General features: G+C 43.5%; 1 protein-coding gene across 4 annotated transcripts in view; it reads right to left on the reverse strand.

The window, feature by feature from the left end:
• Positions 1 to 12,945, reverse strand: part of LOC133136501 (patr class I histocompatibility antigen, A-108 alpha chain-like) — a 137,096-nt gene extending 124,151 nt beyond the window's left edge. For all 4 annotated transcript variants that reach the window (XM_061254046.1, XM_061254044.1, XM_061254045.1 and 1 more), the window contains exons 1-4: positions 12,841 to 12,945; positions 9,368 to 9,628; positions 6,977 to 7,255; positions 5,820 to 6,122 (exon numbers count right to left, since the gene is read on the reverse strand). In XM_061254046.1, the coding sequence (XP_061110030.1) occupies positions 5,820 to 6,122; positions 6,977 to 7,255; positions 9,368 to 9,628; positions 12,841 to 12,898 (901 nt within the window). In that variant the 5' untranslated portion in view covers positions 12,899 to 12,945. The remainder of the gene's footprint in view (positions 1 to 5,819; positions 6,123 to 6,976; positions 7,256 to 9,367; positions 9,629 to 12,840) is intronic.
• Positions 12,946 to 19,203: the final 6,258 nt, after the last annotated feature.

Here is a 19,203-nt window from a genome sequence, read left to right on the forward strand (position 1 = left end):
TATTACAGCATTATTTGACAATGTTCCCAAAAGCATCTTGTGATGTTACTGAATGTTGGCTTTTGTTGAAGTCAGGTGATTGTGGATCGTGCAGTACTTGTAGTTTTTTTTGAAGTAACTTTAATTTGTTTTGGTGGTCTCAGACTTTTGGACCGCACTGTATGTCATGCACTTTGTTATGTTCCTGTTATCTGTCTGTTAATTTATCATTGTTTATCATTGTTATTCTTGTGATTTATAATTTTTCACGACATTATCTGGTTATTGATTTCTGATTATCGCTTGGTCTACACTTGGGTCTATCTCTGACCGTACATAACACACTCATTTTGTCATGCATTAATGTATTCTCAAACCTCCTTCTTCAGCCTACATTAAGACATAAAATGTGTTCCAGTCATTTTTCCTGTTAGTTATTTTGATGTAAGCAGATTTTTCAAAATGAGGTGAAATTATTATTATTATTATTATTATTATTATTATTATTATTATTATTATTATCATTATACTTTATTTAAACTCGATAACATCATAGGTCAAGACATTAAAATGAGAGGAAAACATTAAAATAAAATTAAAATCAGGTGAAACAACTTAATCACTCAATATGAGTGGTAAAAGTTACAATGCAACTGAGTGCAGTCTGTTTGCAAGGGTCTCTTAAGAAACCCCATAGAACACCTGTGGAGACCTGAAGATGGCAGTTCATAAAAGCTTCCCATCCAATATGACGAACCTTGAGAGGATCTGCCAGGAAGAATGGAATAAACTGTCCAAATCCAGGTGTGCAAAGCTTGTCTTGCCCAAGAAGACTTGAAGCTGTAATAGCTGCCAAAGGGCTTATATAAAGGACTACTTATATAAATTAGATTTCAGTTTTAGATTTTTAATACATTTGCAAGATCAACAGAGGACAGAAAAGTATTTGAATCCAAAACAAAACTGAACCCAGATCTGATAACAAACGCATTGGCCCTCAATTGAACTGTAGGTTGACTATTGTTTGTAAAAAGCACACTTTAAAACAGTTTCTCCCCTTTACTTAATCAGGTCATTTTACAAACACTTGTAAAAACTTAAACAATGTTTGTTAATGTCAATCAATTTCATCAAGCTAACCTTGTGATTTTTCATGTTTATTTTTTGTCATACAATCAAATGGTACAATATCAAGATCTATCATACTGACTTTGATTCGAAAGAACTTCCTTTTAACTTGGGAAAAATTATTATTCCACATTATTTTATGGTGGATTGCTCCCTCCGGGTTGGGAACGAGTCTTTGCCCCAATTGAAGGAGTTCAAGTATCTCAGGGTCTTGTTCACGAGTGAGGGTAGAAGGGAGCGTGAGATCGACAGGCGGATCGGTGCAGCATCAGCAGTAATGCGGGCATTGCACCAGACCGTCGTGGTGAAGAGGGAGCTGAGCCGGAACGCCTGGAATACCCGGCTTAGCCTACTGCCACCGCGACCCGACTCTGGATAAGCGGGTGATGATGGATGGATGGATGGATGGATGGATATAAGCTATTATTATTGATAATTCATTCAGATTCAATCTCATCTGAACTTCAGAATCTGAAATTTTCTTACCCACCACCAAATTACATCCAAAAATATTAAAACCTAGAATTCAATTGTCAATTTAAAAACCCCTTCAGATGAAAAATATTAACAACTCAAACATTTTAAAACAGAACAATAACAAAAAACATGAGAGCTTGTGCAAACTGTGTGAACATCTATACTGACAGTACACCCTGTTAAAACCACTGTTACTCATTTATCAATGACTACTTAAGCACGTTTATCTAGCCTGATAATTAAGGGTGGCTTAGATTCACAGGAATCTACTGAAGCCAAAATGTTTAAATTTATATAATTTCCCGACACAGGGAAACATATGACAATGCCCGTTAGAAATCATGTGCTTTGTGCTACATCCGGGTTACATGGAAATGCAGTTTGAAGTTGATATTAAACAAGACATTTTAATGATAAACCAATTAATCAGTGGAGAATGATTTGTGCGGTCCAATACAAAATGTTTTGTTGTGGTCTAATCTGCAAGTAAATGAGTATTTGTGTAGAGGCACCTGCTGAATGTTACCTGCTTCATTATGGAACATTACAACAGAGCCGTGTCGTGTTAAAATGGACACCTGCTGGTCTGTACTTCAGTTCTATTGTGGGTCCCTGTCTGTTTTGGGCTGGGAGTTGATTCTCATTATTCAGTGCATTACACACACAGTTAAACACAAGCACTCTCATCTATCCAATATGTACATAGTGAAAAATTAAGAGAATATGAAGAAAGAGAACAGCATGAGCACTCAATTTTCGTGTTAAATGACCCTTAATCCAGTATTAGCAGAAGATCTACAGGTCAGCCAAAAAGCTCTGCCCACCTGCTGCAGTAATGGACTGCAATTACTACCTCTAGCCTGCATCTGATATCAGCAGAGCCTTGTAGCACAAAATGGCTGCCACAAATGGCAGCCATGGCTGCTCTGGATCCACAGTCTATTACAGGGCTACAGGCCTGCAGGGATGGAGCCAGAACTATTTCTATTGTTATTGTTGTAGAAACAAATATTTACCTTGTTACATACAGGTGTGAGGGAGCAGGGGCGGGAGACGAAGAGCGACTGGGAAGGGATCACAAAGTTACCAATGATAAGTTGGATAACCACTAAAATAGGCGAGGAATATAAAACAGAAAATGGGAGAGACTCCCTGGCAAACTACCCACTGAAACAAAACTGTGAAAGTGCAAACCAGCACGAAATCCCCAAAGAAGTGGCCGAGTTTTGTGTGAGAAAACAACTAAAAAAGGGAACCAAACTCCCCGGCGATACGCTAACCGAAAATCTGACTATAACGGTTAGGAAAAACAAAACAGGATTTTTGACCGGCAGTCTCGAAAGGGCTAAACCTTAAGCGCCAAACTCTGCCACTCGCTCCACTAAACAGAAGTGGATCCAAGCAACAAAAATAAGGAAGGTTCTCGGGAACTAACCATTACATTACATTACATTACATTAATGGCATTTGGCAGACGCTCTTATCCAGAGCGACATACAACAAAGTGCATACCCATAACCAGGGATAAGTGCGCTGAAAGACCCTAGAGGGAAGTACAATTTCAACTGTTACCTGCACAACAAAGATAACGACCAGGGCCTATTTGATTTTCATTTTATTTATTTTTATAAACAAACAAACAAACAAACAAATGCAAAAGTATGACCAAACCCCTTAACTAGCCAAACACTGCTTACCTAGCCAAAATAAAAACACTGATACACAAAAAAGTAAATCACAGAAAGACAACAATTGAGGTTCACAGGGAGGTAGGGAGGGACAGGGAGAGGTGCTGCTTGAAGAGGTGCGTCTTCAGTTTGCGCTTGAAGGTGGGGAGAGATTCTACAGTTCTGACCTCAACGGGGAGTTTGTTCCACCACCGTGGAGCCAGAACAGACAGTAGTCGTGAGCGTGAGGTGGAGGTTCGGAGAGGGGGAGGTGCCAAGCGGCCTGTGGAGGCTGAACAAAGAGGTCTGGCAGGTGTGTAGGGTCTGATGATTTTTTGTAGATAAGCTGGAGAAGACCCCTTAACTGCTTGGAAGACTAGCACCAATGTTTTGAATTTGATGCGAGCAATGACAGGCAGCCAGTGGAGGGAAGTAAGCAGGGGGGTAACGTGTGAGTATTTGGGAAGGTTGAAGACCAGATGAGCTGCTGCATTCTGGATAAGTTGGAGGGGTCTGATGGCGGACGCAGGGAGGCCAGCCAAGAGGGAATTGCAGTAGTCCAGGCGGGACAGAACCATCGCTTGGACCAGGAGCTGGGTCGAGTAGGGGGTGAGAAAGGGGCGGATTCTCCATATGTTGTATAGGAAGAACCTGCATGACCGTGTCACCGCCGCAATGTTCTCGGAAAGGGACAGTCTACTGTCCATCACCACGCCAAGGTTCCTTGCACTGGGTGATGGCGCAAGTGTGGTATCCCCTAGGGAAATGGAGAGATCCATATGGGGAGAGGTAATGGCAGGATAACCCAATAACCAACCCAAAGAAAAACAATATAGGTCCCTATACTTCTATCTAATTTCTAACTGAATGCTTTTCAAGACCAAAAGCAATTCAGTCTTCCAACAACTCTCTCTCTGTCTACCTCTGTCTACTTCTGTCTACCGCTGTCTACCTCTGTCTACCTCTGTCTACCTCCGTCTACTTCCGTCTACCTCCGTCTACCTCCGTCTCCGTCTACAGGCTCAAACTGAAACACCGAAGCTCAGAGCAGTGCCATGATTACCCCCGCATTCCACATGCGGGAGGCAATTTCTCCTGCTGAACTTGGCCGGCGCGCCCTCTTGGAAGTGACTTACTGTGTGTTTCAGAAGTGATTACTGTTACTGAGAGAGGTTTCTATACAGGGTAGTACTACAGTGAAGTGACTTACTGTGTGTTTATAAGAATGATTACTGGAACAGAGATTTCTATACAGTGCAGTACTACAGTAAAGTGACTTACTGTGCATTAGTCTTCACTGATCTTAGGCTTTTACTGCAGGTTGGTCAGAGTTCGCAGACTCAGTGTCAGCGGCTGCAATGAGTGAGAACCCCAGTTCAGCAGTGTAGCTCATATCACATACACACTCATATCACACACTCACTCATATCACACACTCAGACTCATATCACACACTCACTCATATCACACACTCAGCTCATATCACACACTCACTCATATCACACACTCAGACTCATATCACACACTCACTCATATCACACACTCAGCTCATATCACACACTCACTCATATCACACACTCATATCACACACACACTCATATCACACACTCAGACTCATATCACACACTCACTCATATCACACACTCAGGCTCATATCCCTCGCTCATATCACACACTCAGCTCATATCACACACACACTCATATCACACACTGCAAACAGGAGTATTTACAGTCTGAACTCTATCTGTACTGGATTAATGATTCATGACATTGATAGCGTGGAATAAAGGATGAGAGAAATACTCACTGCTAGTCTTCCCGTAGCCTGGAACAGAGACACACAGAGTTAGAAACACACACACACACACACACACACACACACACACACACAGTGTGTCTGACTGTCTGTAAAACTATTAAACAGTGTGCCAGCTTTATTATGTCACTGCGCTGGTGTCTCTCAGAGTGTGTCAGTGTGCCTGCGTCTGTTAGTCTCAGGGTGTCAGTATCTCTGTGTGTCAGTTGGTCTGTGTCTGTTACTCAGTCTCAATGTGTCAGTAGCTGTAGCTGTGTGTGTCAGTGGGTCAGTGACTGTTAATCACAGTGTCAGTGGGTCAGTATCTCTATGTGTCAGTAGGTCTATCTGTTAGTCTCAGTGTGTCAGTAGCTCACTTTGTCAGTGTCAATGTCTGTTAGTCACAGTGTCAGTGGTTCTGTGTCTGTTACTCAGCCTCAGTATGTCAGTAGCTCAGTGTGTCAGTGGGTCTGTGCCTGTTAGTCTCAGTGTGTCAGTAGCTCACTGTATCAGTGGGTCTGTGTCTGCTCTCAGTGTATCAGTATCTCTGTTGTCAGTGACTCTCACCTGAGGTTCTCTTCCTCCAGATGAAGACAGCGATGACGGCGATGATGAGGAGGAGAGCGCCCAGAACCACACAGCCAATGATGATGCCCACGGAGCCTGAGAGACACACACACACACACACACACACACAGGGGTGAGGTAATGGCAGGATAACCCAATAACCAACCAGCCCTCTCTCTCTCTCTCTCTCTCTCTCTCTCACTCACTCTCTTTGTTGCTCTTGATGTTCTCCTCTGTGACAGGCAGAATGATGTCATCCTCCAGGCTCTTGTGCTGCACAGTGCAGGTGTATGTGTTCCTCTTCCAGTCCTCAGGCTTCAAGCGCAGGTGAGACCTGGTCTGGAACGTTCCGTCCCCATTGGGCACCGTCTCCCCCCGCTCTACGCCCATATCCAGGTCCTGTCCATCTCTCTTCCAGGTCACCATGACGGCACGGGGGTAGAATCCGGTCACATGACAGGTAACAGGAGAGGAGGTGTCCTTCTGCAGTAGAGAGACCTGAGGCTTAACTGAGAGAGAGAGAGAGAGAGAGAGAGAGAGAGAGAGAGAGAAAGAAAAAGAAAGAGGGAGGGAGGGAGGGAGAAGGACACACAGTGTGAGAAAGAGGGGGAGGGGGATGGAGGGGGGGAGTGAAAGCAAAATGAAAGAGAGCAGAATTAGAATTTTTTTTTTTTCCAATCATTTACTTAACCAAATGTAATTTTTTCCAATGTTAAAAAAGTATTACACAAAGGACCAGAAACAAAACAGATTTCAATTATTGTCTCTCTCTCTCTCTCCAGTGTAGTTTAAAAAATGACAATAAGAGTTTAACATGCTGGTGAGCAGTAGAGTTTAACATGCTGGTGAACAGTAGAGTTTAACATGCTGGTGAGCAGTAGAGTTTAACATGACTGGTGAGCAGTAGAGTTTAACATGCTGGTGAGCAGTAGAGTTTAACATGACTGGTGAGCAGTAGAGTTTAACATGCTGGTGAGCAGTAGAGTTTAACATGCTGGTGAGCAGTAGAGTTTAACATGCTGGTGAGCAGTAGAGTTTAACATGACTGGTGAGCAGTAGAGTTTAACATGACTGGTGAGCAGTAGAGTTTAACATGACTGGTGAGCAGTAGAGTTTAACATGCTGGTGAGCAGTAGAGTTTAACATGACTGGTGAGCAGTAGAGTTTAACATGCTGGTGAGCAGTAGAGTTTAACATGCTGGTGAGCAGTAGAGTTTAACATGCTGGTGAGCAGTAGAGTTTAACATGTTGGGGAGCAGTAGAGTTTAACATGCTGGTGAGCAGGAGAGTTTAACATGACTGGTGAGCAGTAGAGTTTAACATGCTGGTGAGCAGTAGAGTTCTGCTCTCAGTGCTGCTGTACCTCTCCTCTCCAGAGTGCTCTTCCCGTAGCTCACGTACATCTTCAGCCATTCAACACAGATCTGGGTTGTGTACTGCTTCCAGTTCTCAATCTTAGCTCCGTCATTATTCCACCTCCGTGCAGTGATCTCCCCCTGCGGCCGAGGTGCAATGTACGTCCAGGTTTTTGTGTCTAAAGCAACAAAGTCTTCACCGTCGTATCCCTGCTGATCAAACCCTCCTGTGGCCCCGGTCTCATCATCCCACTCACAGCCGTACATGACCTGAGCAGTGTGCACACCTGGAGAGAGAAAACACACTGTCACTGCACACACACACACACACTCACACACTGTCACTGCACACACACACACACACACACACACACACACACACACACTGTCACTGCACACACACACACACACACTCACACACTGTCACTGCACACACACACACTCTCACACACACACACACACACACACACACTGTCACTGCACACACACACACACACACACACACACTGTCAATAAGCACATCTCACACACACACACACACACACACACACTGTCACTGCACACACACACACACACACACACACACACACACACACACACACACACACACACTGTCACTGCACACACACACACACACACACACACACACACACACTGTCACTGCACACACACACACACACACACACACACACACTGTCACTGCACACACACACACACACACACACACACACACACACTGTCACTGCACACACACACACACACACACACACACACACACACTGTCACTGCACACACACACACACACACACACACACACACTGTCACTGCACACACACACACACACACACACTGTCACTGTCACTGCACACACACACACACACACACACACACACACACACAGTCACTGCACACATCTCACACACACACACACACACACACACACACACACACTGTCACTGCACACACACACACACACACACACACACACACACACACACTGTCACTGCACACACACACACACACACACACTGTCACTGCACACACACACACACACACACACTGTCACTGCACACTCTCCCTGTGACACGCCCCTCTCTCCCTGGGACACGCCCCTCTCTCCCTGTGACATGCCCCTCTCTCCTCTGTTCTGCAGTGAATGAGGTGAGATAAAGGCCCTAAACCGGCCGGGGGGCCACAGAGGCCTGCAGACGGAGGGGCCTCTCGGGCTGGGGCCAGCAGCAGTGGAAGGTGGAGGAGGATCAGTGGAGGAGGATCAGTGGAGGTGCTTGTGCTGGTGTGTCTGGTTCAGCCGCGTGTCTGCGTCTGGTTCAGCCGCGTGTCTGTATGTGGTTCTGCACTCCCCCGACACCGCGCTCACACGGATCACGGCAGACGCAGAACTGCACTTTCTGGACGGAGCGGGACCAAGGGCAGGACGGCACGGCAAAAAAATAAAGGGGAGGGGGAGGTTGAATGCTAAATATTAAGTTTTTGTTTTTGTTTTTGGGCGTGTAGCAGGGGAGTAAAGTTCCAATGGGGAGGGGCTCAGCAGGTGAATGACACCACCCTCATGGAAATGGAATATACTGCAACATACACTCACCGAGCACTTTATTAGGTGTTTATTAGACTTATTTTTTGAGACTTAAGAGTTATGATGCGTTGTGTGTTCAGAGATGCTCTTCTGCATACCACTGTTGTAATATGTGGTTAATTTGTGTTACTGTCACCTTCTTGTCATCTTTGACCAGTCTGGCCGTTCTCCTTTGACGACTCTCATTAACAAGGCGTTTCTGTCTGCAGAACTGCTGCTCTTTTCTAGTACCGTTCTTTGCAAACTCTAGTGTACGTTAAAATCCCAGGAGATCAGCAGTTTATATTCCAGTGACTATTATCGTGAGTGAATGTGAGCAGCAGGTCCTGAGATTTAGGATCAGTCTGATGACCGTCGTACAGTGAGAGCACCTACGTCAGACGTGCATGAGGGGAGATTGAGTCCTGCAGTCTGAGATGTCATCAGTGGACAGGTCACACAGTGTGTGAACGGCCTAAAACGGGATTTTCTTAAAAGATCCTGAAAACTGTCGTGACTAAAAATACCACATGGCAGTGGAGGCATAAGTGTGTCAGAAAGAAACTTTTAGAAACATTGTGTAAATACCCAAGAACAGTTGTGTGTGTGTGTGTGTGTGTGTGTGTGTGTGTGTGTGTGTGTGTGTGTGTGTGTGTGAGTGAGTGTGTGTATGTGTGTGTGCGTGTGTGTCTGTCTGTGTGAGTGTGTGTGCTTGTATCAATGTAAGTGTGTGAGTGTGCGTAAGTGTGAGCATGTGTGTGTTCGTATGTGTATATGTGTGTGTATGTACGTGTGTGTGTTACTGTTCACAGGTGGGTTTACTCACCCTGAGTCTGGTTGAAGCGCTGCATGGCAATTCCAATATTGGCTTTGAAGGTCTGCTGTGAACCAAGGAACTTCTGACTCTCTCTGTCCCAGTAATCTTCTCCCACATTCTTCTTCATCCACTCAGTCTTGGGGATCGTCGTTGTGATGTTGCTGTCATAGTACACAAACTGCTCATCATCCACCAGACCCACAGCAGTGAACTCTGGGAAGTCAGTACCCGGTGTGACAGCAGTGTAGAAGTACTTGATAGAGTGAGAGGCTGTGGACACAAACACATTTGTCAGAACTGCAAAAATTATAGTTCAGCAGTGTACAGTTACAGTACACTGACAGTGTACGCAAAGTGCAATTCTCTCTCTCTCTCTCCCTCCCTCACACACACACACACACACACACACACACATTTATTTAATCTATCTATTGACAGTGAATTATAATTATTACATATAAAATGATTTCAGAAAATTTTTAAATGTTACACAGGACCATCACAGGAATCAAATTAAAAATGATTTTCTTCATTAAATATATCTCAGAAATACACACTTATAGCCAATTAAACAAGAGAGGACCAATTAGGTCCAGCCAGGGCAAATAGACTACAGTGAAGAACTCCTTACCAATAAACAGTTTCATTGCTGCAATTCCTCTCGACTGTTAAAAGTCTGAAATTACTTATTATGCCTTTAAGTATTAATCAATCACAGAGTCATAAACAGACATTTAATAGGGAGATGTATTGCTTTTTTTCTGCGTCCTCCTTCTCGACACAGTGAAGCTCAGCTAACAGCATTTTCAAGACCCTGTATCTCGGACCTCACTATCTCGCGCTCTATCTCTCCCAACCCCTGCTGTAGCGGTGGACATATCACTGTGCAGGAACACCGTTAGACAGTCTGCGTCCAAGCGGCCTGTGGAGGCTGAACGAAGAGGTCTGGCAGGGGTGTAGGGTCTGATGATTTTTTGTAGATAAGCTGGGGAAGACCACCCTTTAACTGTTTGGAAGGCTAGCACCAATGTTTTGAATTTGATGCGAGCAATGACAGGCAGCCAGTGGAGGGAAGTAAGCAGGGGGGTGACGTGTGAGTATTTGGGAAGGTTGAAGACCAGACGAGCTGCTGCATTCTGGATGAGTTGGAGGGGTCTGATGGCGGATGCAGGGAGGCCAGCCAAGAGGGAATTGCAGTAGTCCAGGCGGGACAGAACCATCGCTTGGACCAGGAGCTGGGTCGAGTAGGGGGTGAGAAAGGGGCGGATTCTCCGTATGTTGTATAGGAAGAACCTGCAAGACCGGGTCACCGCCGCAATGTTCTCGGAAAGGGACAGTCTGCTGTCCATCACCACGCCGAGGTTCCTTGCACTGGGTGACGGCGTGAGTGTGGTATCCCCGAGGGAAATGGAGAGATCCAGATGGGGAGAGGTATTAGCAGGGATGAATGTCATTTCAGTCTTGCCTGGGTTGAGCTTTAGATGGTGGTTGTCCATCCAGCTCTGGATGTCCCTCAGGCAAGCAGAGATACGGGCTAAAACCTGCGTATCAGACGGCGGGAATGAGACGAAGAGTTGGGTATCGTCCGCGTAGCAGTGGTAGGATAGCCCATGTGCAGTGATCACAGGGCCAAGGGAGTGAGTGTAAAGAGAAAAAAGAAGCGGGCCAAGGACTGAGCCCTGGGGAACTCCTGTGGCGAGGGGCCGAGGTGTCGATACCGAACCAGCCCAGGCAACCTGGAAGGAGCGACCAGAGAGGTAGGACTCAATCCAGTCCAGGGCTGTGCCACAGATGCCCGTTGCTGACAGGGCAGACAGGAGGATGGAGTGATCCACAGTGTCGAAGGCAGCAGAGAGATCTAGAAGAATGAGGACAGAGGAGAGGGAGGCTGCTCGTGCGGCATGGAGTGACTCACTGACGGAGAGGAGCGCAGTCTCTGTCGAGTGGCCCGATCTGAAGCCAGACTGATGGGGGTCTAGCAGGTTGTTGTTAGAAAAGAAAGAAGAAAGTTGAGTAGAAGCGGCTCATTCTATAGTTTTAGAAAGGAAAGGAAGAAGAGATACCGGGCGGTAGTTCTGGATGATGGAGGGATCCAGAGTAGGCTTTTTTAGCAGCGGAGTGATGTGGGCCCTCTTGGAGGATGCCGGAAAACAGCCGGAAGACAGGGAGGAGTTGACAAGGGAATCATGACACTGCATACTACAATACTACCTTTTTCCTCGCCATATGACACAGTAAGGCCTAATATACAAACAATAATATCCATAAAACTCTCAATGAACCCATCTGCTGCTGGCTGACTCCAGTTACATTGGAGAAGGCTAATTACATCACATACGGAACTTCAGGCAGCACGTAACTTCAACTTCATGTTTGAATTAAAAAAGAAATGTTCCTAGTTTCCATGGTTCATAAGTAGTTCTCATGATTGGTGGCTCTTTTCATACCACCGATCATGAGAACTACTTATGAACCATGGAAACTAGGAACATTTCTTTTTTAATTCAAACATTCCAAACCATATTGAGTATGAAGTTGATCGCTGTGTAGATTCAAAACAAACATGTTTACTTGGCTGAACATTGTTTGAAAAATATATTATAATATATTTGCATTATATTAAATTATAACAAATACCAAAATATTTTGGTACTTGCATTATACCAGATAGTTAAAAATAAAATTATTTAATCATTACATGAAGAACTGTAAGAAGACAATAATAATAATAATATCCAGTTATTACTATTATTAGAATTTTTTAAAATTATTGTTCTTGTTGTAATTCTTATTGGAATATACCTTTATATTGTTTATATACAGAGGGCCATGATAGCAGTAATAGCTATGGGTGCCATAGAGAGTAAAGTAACTAACATGATATTCATATTCCGCTTATTGTGCTTCTGCTTATTGTGCTTCTTGCAAACAACTGCATGAAAAGAGATATTATTTTTAACAGATCTAATTAAAGACAGGTTAATCAAAATGTTGTCCTCGGTTTTAAAGAATAAAGGTCACCTGTTAATCCCAACTTCACGCTTTTAAGGTCATCACATTTAATTAAAATTCATAACTGACGCAAAAGCCAGCGATAAAACGGTGTTTTTTACACAACAGCCAAGTTTACTCCCCGCTTTTACGGCGCTGAACCAAAACTAATCGCCTCTACGACCTGTTCCTGCGTCGCCCCTAAAGGCCCGGACACACCAAACCGACGGTCGGCCATCTTTGTCGGCGCTCCGCAGCCGACCGTCGGTTTGGGCCTTAACATGCGACACTTGTGAATGACTGTTAAAACTACAATATTACAAAATGAAAGTTAATTAAACTATTGTTTAATTAAACCATTTCCATTGGAAGAATATACTATATATCTTTTGGTCAACATGTTACGCCTCACTCTTCCGTTAAGAGTAAACGGAATCCACATTTCAAGGGAATGCTTTCTTCACAAAATACATTGAAAATCATCGTCTTACCTGCATAAGTAGCGTGGATGCCGTATAGGATCAGCGTGATTGAAATCAACTTCTTCATTCTGGCAACATGTTGTTGAAGTTGAAGTGTTTCCTGCGGAATGACCGTCTCCCACAGTACCGCAAATATTTGCCTCGAAATAAAATGTTTGACCAATAACGAAAAAGAATTCTACCACTGTCATCGAACTCTAGGCAGGTTAATTCTTGAAACTGAAAGTACAGTACACTGAATCCAAATCGTGACTGTGGCAGTGACGCACCATGTAGCCCATTAGACAACTTACAATTTAAATATATCACGATTAATGATGTATTATTGTTTGTGACAATAGTATTATTATTAATAGCCTACTAATTAAGATTATTATTATTATTATTATTGTTGTTGTTGTTATTAATAATAATAACAATGAGGAAAAATGACCAATTAACATAAATATGGAGATATAAAAATTGTTACACTACCTAAAGCCAATTTAAGGACAGGCAATAAAAAGCCTGGTGTTTAAAATTCAGTAATAACTGATCTACAAGGGGATGGGTAAAATCAGCACCATCCCAGCCCATGGAAAGCTGTGCCTGTTTTGGACATGAAGCAGTTTCTGAAACATGGGAACCAAAGGCCCTTGTGAGGAGAGTTTTGTGCAGGAAAAGAGGAGGCTGGAGTGGGTCTAGAGGAGACGCTGCTGTGGGTGAGCCTGAGGGGATGCAGGTTGCACCTCATTCTGAGCTCAGGGGTGAAAGGTCAGGGGTCATAGAGGGACACACGTTCCATGAGTGGAGATGAGCTTTAGTGCCTGAGTCGGTCAGCATTAATGAGCTTCAGAGTGTGATCCTCAGAGTGGGTCAGTATTAATGAGCTTCAGAGTGTGATCCTCAGAGTGGGTCAGTATTAATGAGCTTCAGAGTGTGATCCTCAGAGTGGGTCAGCATTAATGAGCTTCAGAGTGTGATCCTCAGAGTGGGTCAGCATTAATGAGCTTCAGAGTGTGATCCTCAGAGTGGGTCAGCATTAATGAGCTTCAGAGTGTGATCCTCAGAGTGGGTCAGCATTAATGAGCTTCAGAGTGTGATCCTCAGAGTGGGTCAGTATTAATGAGCTTCAGAGTGTGATCCTCAGAGTGGGTCAGTATGATTGACCTTCAGAAAGTGCTTATTAAGAGGTGCAGCTGCTCTCAGCTCTCAGCTCCCTGTTGATGCTCCGCCAGGCCTGTACTGCAGCCATCTTCAGTTTCTGTTTGTTTGTTTGTTTGTTTGTTTGTTTGTTTGTTTCTGAGGCCGTTTCCTTTCTGCCTTGTTAAATGGATTCAGGACAGGTGAACACAGAACACAGAAAACCTTTCACATGGAAAAGCTAAATTGCTGCTAGGTGAATTTCTGTCCAATGACTTCTGAGGAATTTGTGGTTGAACTGGAGCAGATAGGATGTTCCTGTACACAGTGAGCCAGTGTCTGAGCTGGAAATTATCTGCTGGAAATTATTAGCTGCTTTTATCTCATCACACCTGGACTACTGTAACTCGCTTTTTTACCTGCCTCAGCAAATCATCTCTGGACCGCCTACAACTGGTCCAAAATGCTGCTGCCAGGCTGCTGACCAGGTCCAGGAGGTCATGTCATATCATGTCGTATCACTCCTATCACTTGGTCTCCTTACGCTGGCTACCTGTGTCACGGCGGGGAGGACAGAGGAACCAGAAGCACACAGGGGTGTGGAAAATGGCAGGTTTACTAGTAGATGAAGGGGCAGCATAATCACAAACAGGCAAAAGATCAAAAACCAAGGGGTTCAAGCAGATCCAAAAATCAGGCAGGGGTCAAACACAGGAATTCCAACAATAAACAGGGCAAGGGCTCAGGAAAACAAGGCTCGGGAAAACAAGGCTTGGGAATAAGAGGGTGTTAGGGAAAAATGCCCTTTTTAACATTTCACAGGTGAGCATCAATAGCTATCGTTTAACTTTCAGTTTAACTTTTGTATTTATTTGCAAAGAAATAACAGAAAGTGAGAAAGCTTACTGGCTTTCTGATTTGAATCAGACACAGTAAGACACTTATACACACTTTTCCAGAAGGGGGGGCTTTACCAAAACAAAAAGACATGAAGCTGGCCATGAATATTTATCAGTATTTTGTCTTCTGAATACCCCTTGTTGACCTTCCTGTAAGACCAAAATGTGCTTGCTGAGAAGCAGAGACATTAAGGTCAAAGGCTGTCTGTCTGCTGGGAGAGAGACAGAGAAAGACTCCTAGTAAGCACTTAATTCAGAAAGTGGTCTAATAGTAATAAGGATTAAAAATAAAAGGTTACACACATTGCCAATTAAGAAAATTACCCTTACAAGGCCTAGAACAGGGGGAAGTAATAAAGGGCTTGGGACTCAAAAAAACAGGACAAGGCGAACTAGCAAGGTGCAACTGAAAAGGACAGGTATAAATACACAGGGGGATGAGACAAACTAGGCAGGCCATGGGAGTGAAGACGGTCTAACAAATAAACATCAGGTGAAAGGGTAATAGCACAATAATGAGGGGGAAACGAAAACGTGGACTGGAATCACAAAGACACACATGTAATACAAATGGCTCTGGACTAGGGAGTAGACAATTGCAATTGCAGAATCAGGAGATACAGAGATATGGAGAAAAAGTTGCAAATGCGTTAATAAGTTAGTTAAGTGATTTCAATTACAAATATACAAAACTAGTGAATGTTAGTTTGTTAGTTTGATGAACATATTAGTGTGTTAGTATACTGTACAAAGTATACTGTATATTAGTACTGTACAAATTATATACAGTGGGCTCAAGAATTATTGGCACCCCTCACCAGCAATGCACAAACAAGGCTTAAAAATAAAGAATAATATAATTATAGAGAAAGGTAATACACCAACATGTGCCAAATACTGTACTTTATTAATGTTTCAATGGAAACAACCAAAATCATAACAATCATTTAATAAAAAATACATTTCAACAAAATCAAGGTTTCAGAATTATTGGCACCCTTCACCTAGTACTTAGTGCAACCACCTTTGGCAAGGATAACAGCATGGAGTCTCTTCCTGTAATTTTTGACAAGATTAAGGAACACATTTGGAGGGATTTTGGACCATTCCTCTTTGCATATCCTTTCAAGATCCTTCACGTTCTTGGGTTTGTGCTTATCAACTGACCTCTTCAACCCACAGGTTTTCGATTGGATTGAGGTCTGGTGACTGAGATGGTCATTGCAGAATGTTGATTTTGTTGTCACGGAACCATTTCTGTGTGGATCTTGAGGTGTGTTTTGGGTCATTGTCTTGTTGGAAAGTCCACCTACGACCAAGTCCCAGACTTCTGGCAGAGGGAACCAGATTTTCAGTCAAAATTGCCTGATACTTGCTGGAATTCATTATGCCATCAATCCTAACCAGTGCCCCTGGACCTCTGGAATTAAAACAGCCCCAAAACATGACTGACCCACCACCATATTTCACTGTGGGTATGAGGTACTTCTCCTTGTATGCATCTCTGTTCCTACGCCAAACATACCGATGCTGTATCTGACCAAAACGTTCAATTTTGGTCTCATCTGACCAGAGAACCTTGTTCCAGTCATAATGTAAATGACGTTTCGCGAACTCCAAGCGCTTTCTTCTGTGTCTTGTGGTCAGAAAAGGCTTTCTTCTGGCAACCCTTCCAATGAGGCTGTGGTTATGGAGGTGGCGTCTGATGGTGCTTTTTGAAACCTGGTGACCCCAAGATGCCACAAAGGCCTGCAATTATTTCACTGTGATCCTTGGGGATTTTGTTGCTTCTCTCACCATTCTCCTCAGTATCCTGGGGGGCAAAATGCAGTTGCGTCCTCTACCCATGAGATTTTCAACAATTCCATATCTTTTGAACTTTTTTATAATTGCTCTGACAATGCTCAGTGGTATATTCGATCGTTTGTGAATTTTCTTGTAGCCATTACCACGTTTATGAAGGTCTACGACCATCTGCCTCTTTTGAACAGCCAATTATTTTGTTTTCCTTTTTTGTTGGATGACAAAGGGATATTGCATGTGTGTTACCTCATTTTTATACCCTAGTGAAACAGGAAGTGATGTAATCACTCAATACAGTTCCTTAACACATAGATAAACTTAAATAAGTGGAATTTAATACCTGGTTTAATTTTGGTAAAACACCCGAATAGTGGAGCATACAGACAGGAGAGTGAGTGGGCTCGTAAACATTCAGACTCAGACATCACAGGGGAGTGACTGGGCTGGTAAACATTCAGACTCAGACATCACAGGGGAGTGACTGGGCTAGTAAACATTCAGACTCAGACATCACAGGGGAAGACGAGTGCAAAGACTAATGAATATAAACAGAACACCAGACATGAATATGAAAAATAATAAATTACAAGAATAACGATAATAAACAATGATAAACTAACAGACAGAAAACAGGAACAGAACAACGTGTCATGTTCAGGATCCAGTTCAATGTTCTTGTGTTCACATATAGAGCCCTCCATGGTCAGGCACCTGCTTACCATCGTGATCTACTCCACCCATATGTTGTCAGCAGGTCTCTGAGGTCTTCTGATCAGGGCTTACTGGTTGTCCCTCGCACTAGGCTCAAAACTAAAGGTGACTGAGCCTTCAAATCAGTGGCACCTAAATTGTGGAATACTCTTCCACTGGACTTAAAAAATTTTTTTAAAAGCAGCTAAAGTCTCATCTCTTCAGACGGGTGTTTGTCTACCCGTTTTTGTGTCTGTAGTTCCATTTATTTCATGCCCTGTTATTTGTGATTTGTTGGTTTTATTGACTTATTTATTGTTCTTTCATGTTTTGTTTTGTTTTTTTTGATCCCGTGAAGCACTTTGTGACTCTGTGTGTGAAAGGTGGCATAGAAATTAAATGTACTTACATACTTACTAGTGTCAGTGGAAGCCATGCCCAAGCTGTACCACTGCCTCTGTTGTGTTGCGCAGATGACGGGAGAAGCTTTGAGCAGATGCTTTTTTTTTTCTCCAAACTTTCCTTTTTCCATCACTTTGGTACAGATCACATCCGCTCTTAACTCCAGTTTTTGAATGTGCTTTTAGCAAACTGTAACCTGGCCAGTGTATTCTTGAGACTATCCAGGGGTGTGCATCTTGCGGTGAACCCTGTAGCCTTTATCGTCAGGATAGTCCTTGAAACACCTATGTGTCAAAGAGAGTGTTCTCAATCTATCCCACAGTCGGAAAAGGGTTTTTCTTTACAATTGAAAGCATTCTCCTGTTATTCGGTAGTACTCCTCTGTTTTTGTGGTCGACCAGGTCTTCTGCTTCCTAATGATAATAATAGAGTATGTAATTATTGAATTTATTTCAAATTGTCAGCCTCACGATGGCGTGGCCTTACTTATTTGGTCCTCAGGTTGAAAAACAGCAGCAACAATCTCCAAATGCAAATCAGCTTTCAAGCCTGGATACCTACTTCCAGCTGTTTCCCTTTCCCTTTCCTTACCTCAAAACCCCCCTGAAAATCATGAGTGAATGAAGGAATAAATAAATTAAATTGAATATAAATAGCACCCTCCCTGTATGTCAGAGCCCTGGCAAGAGCTCTTTCGAAGGTTGCAAGGTTGGGTGCATTACCTCTTGTGTTGAGCTACAAATAGACTCAAATGGAATGGTACTAAGACACACACACACAGGCACGTTACAGGCAGAGGAAAAAATAACAAGGATACGGATCATGTACCACAGTGGTTAAGATACATGACTGGGACCCAGAAGGATCAATAAGATCTGCACAGCTGTTGAGCCCTTGAGCAAGGCCCTTAACCCCACATTTCTCCAGGGGGGCTTGTCCCCTGCTTAGTCTAATCAACTGTAAGTCCCTTTGGATAACAGCATCAGCTAAATAACATGCGTGTGATTTGGGTTGTGTAGTTTCGTGATTATGAAAGGTCCCAGGCTATATACAAAAAGTATACATCGATGAATGGAGCCACTGTAGTACATGGTTGTAATTGTGAATTAGAACGGGGTCTGTTTTCATAATTATGTGTTATTGTATTCTTAATTGAAATGAGTGGAATTGAAGTACATTGTATATCGTATACTACCAGCACTTTATCGCCTGGACCTAGCCAGCTGATTTCCTTGGCATATATCCCATCTGGCTTCTCATCAAGTTGCAGCTTTGCGTTCTGTTTCTGAGAAATCACGTGATTTAAAATAGCCACCGTTGAGTGGAGGATAATACTAGGCCGCCATCTACTGGTGAAGGCCGGGTACCCTACCCAAAGCAGGAGGTGGTAGCGCCGTCAGAAAATCTCTTAGAAAATTATTTCCGTTCAGCTACCACTGGAGGTGCCTTAATGCTG

Source organism: Conger conger, chromosome 9, assembly GCF_963514075.1.
Source record: "Conger conger chromosome 9, fConCon1.1, whole genome shotgun sequence".
Classification (NCBI taxonomy): Eukaryota; Metazoa; Chordata; class Actinopteri; order Anguilliformes; family Congridae; genus Conger; species Conger conger.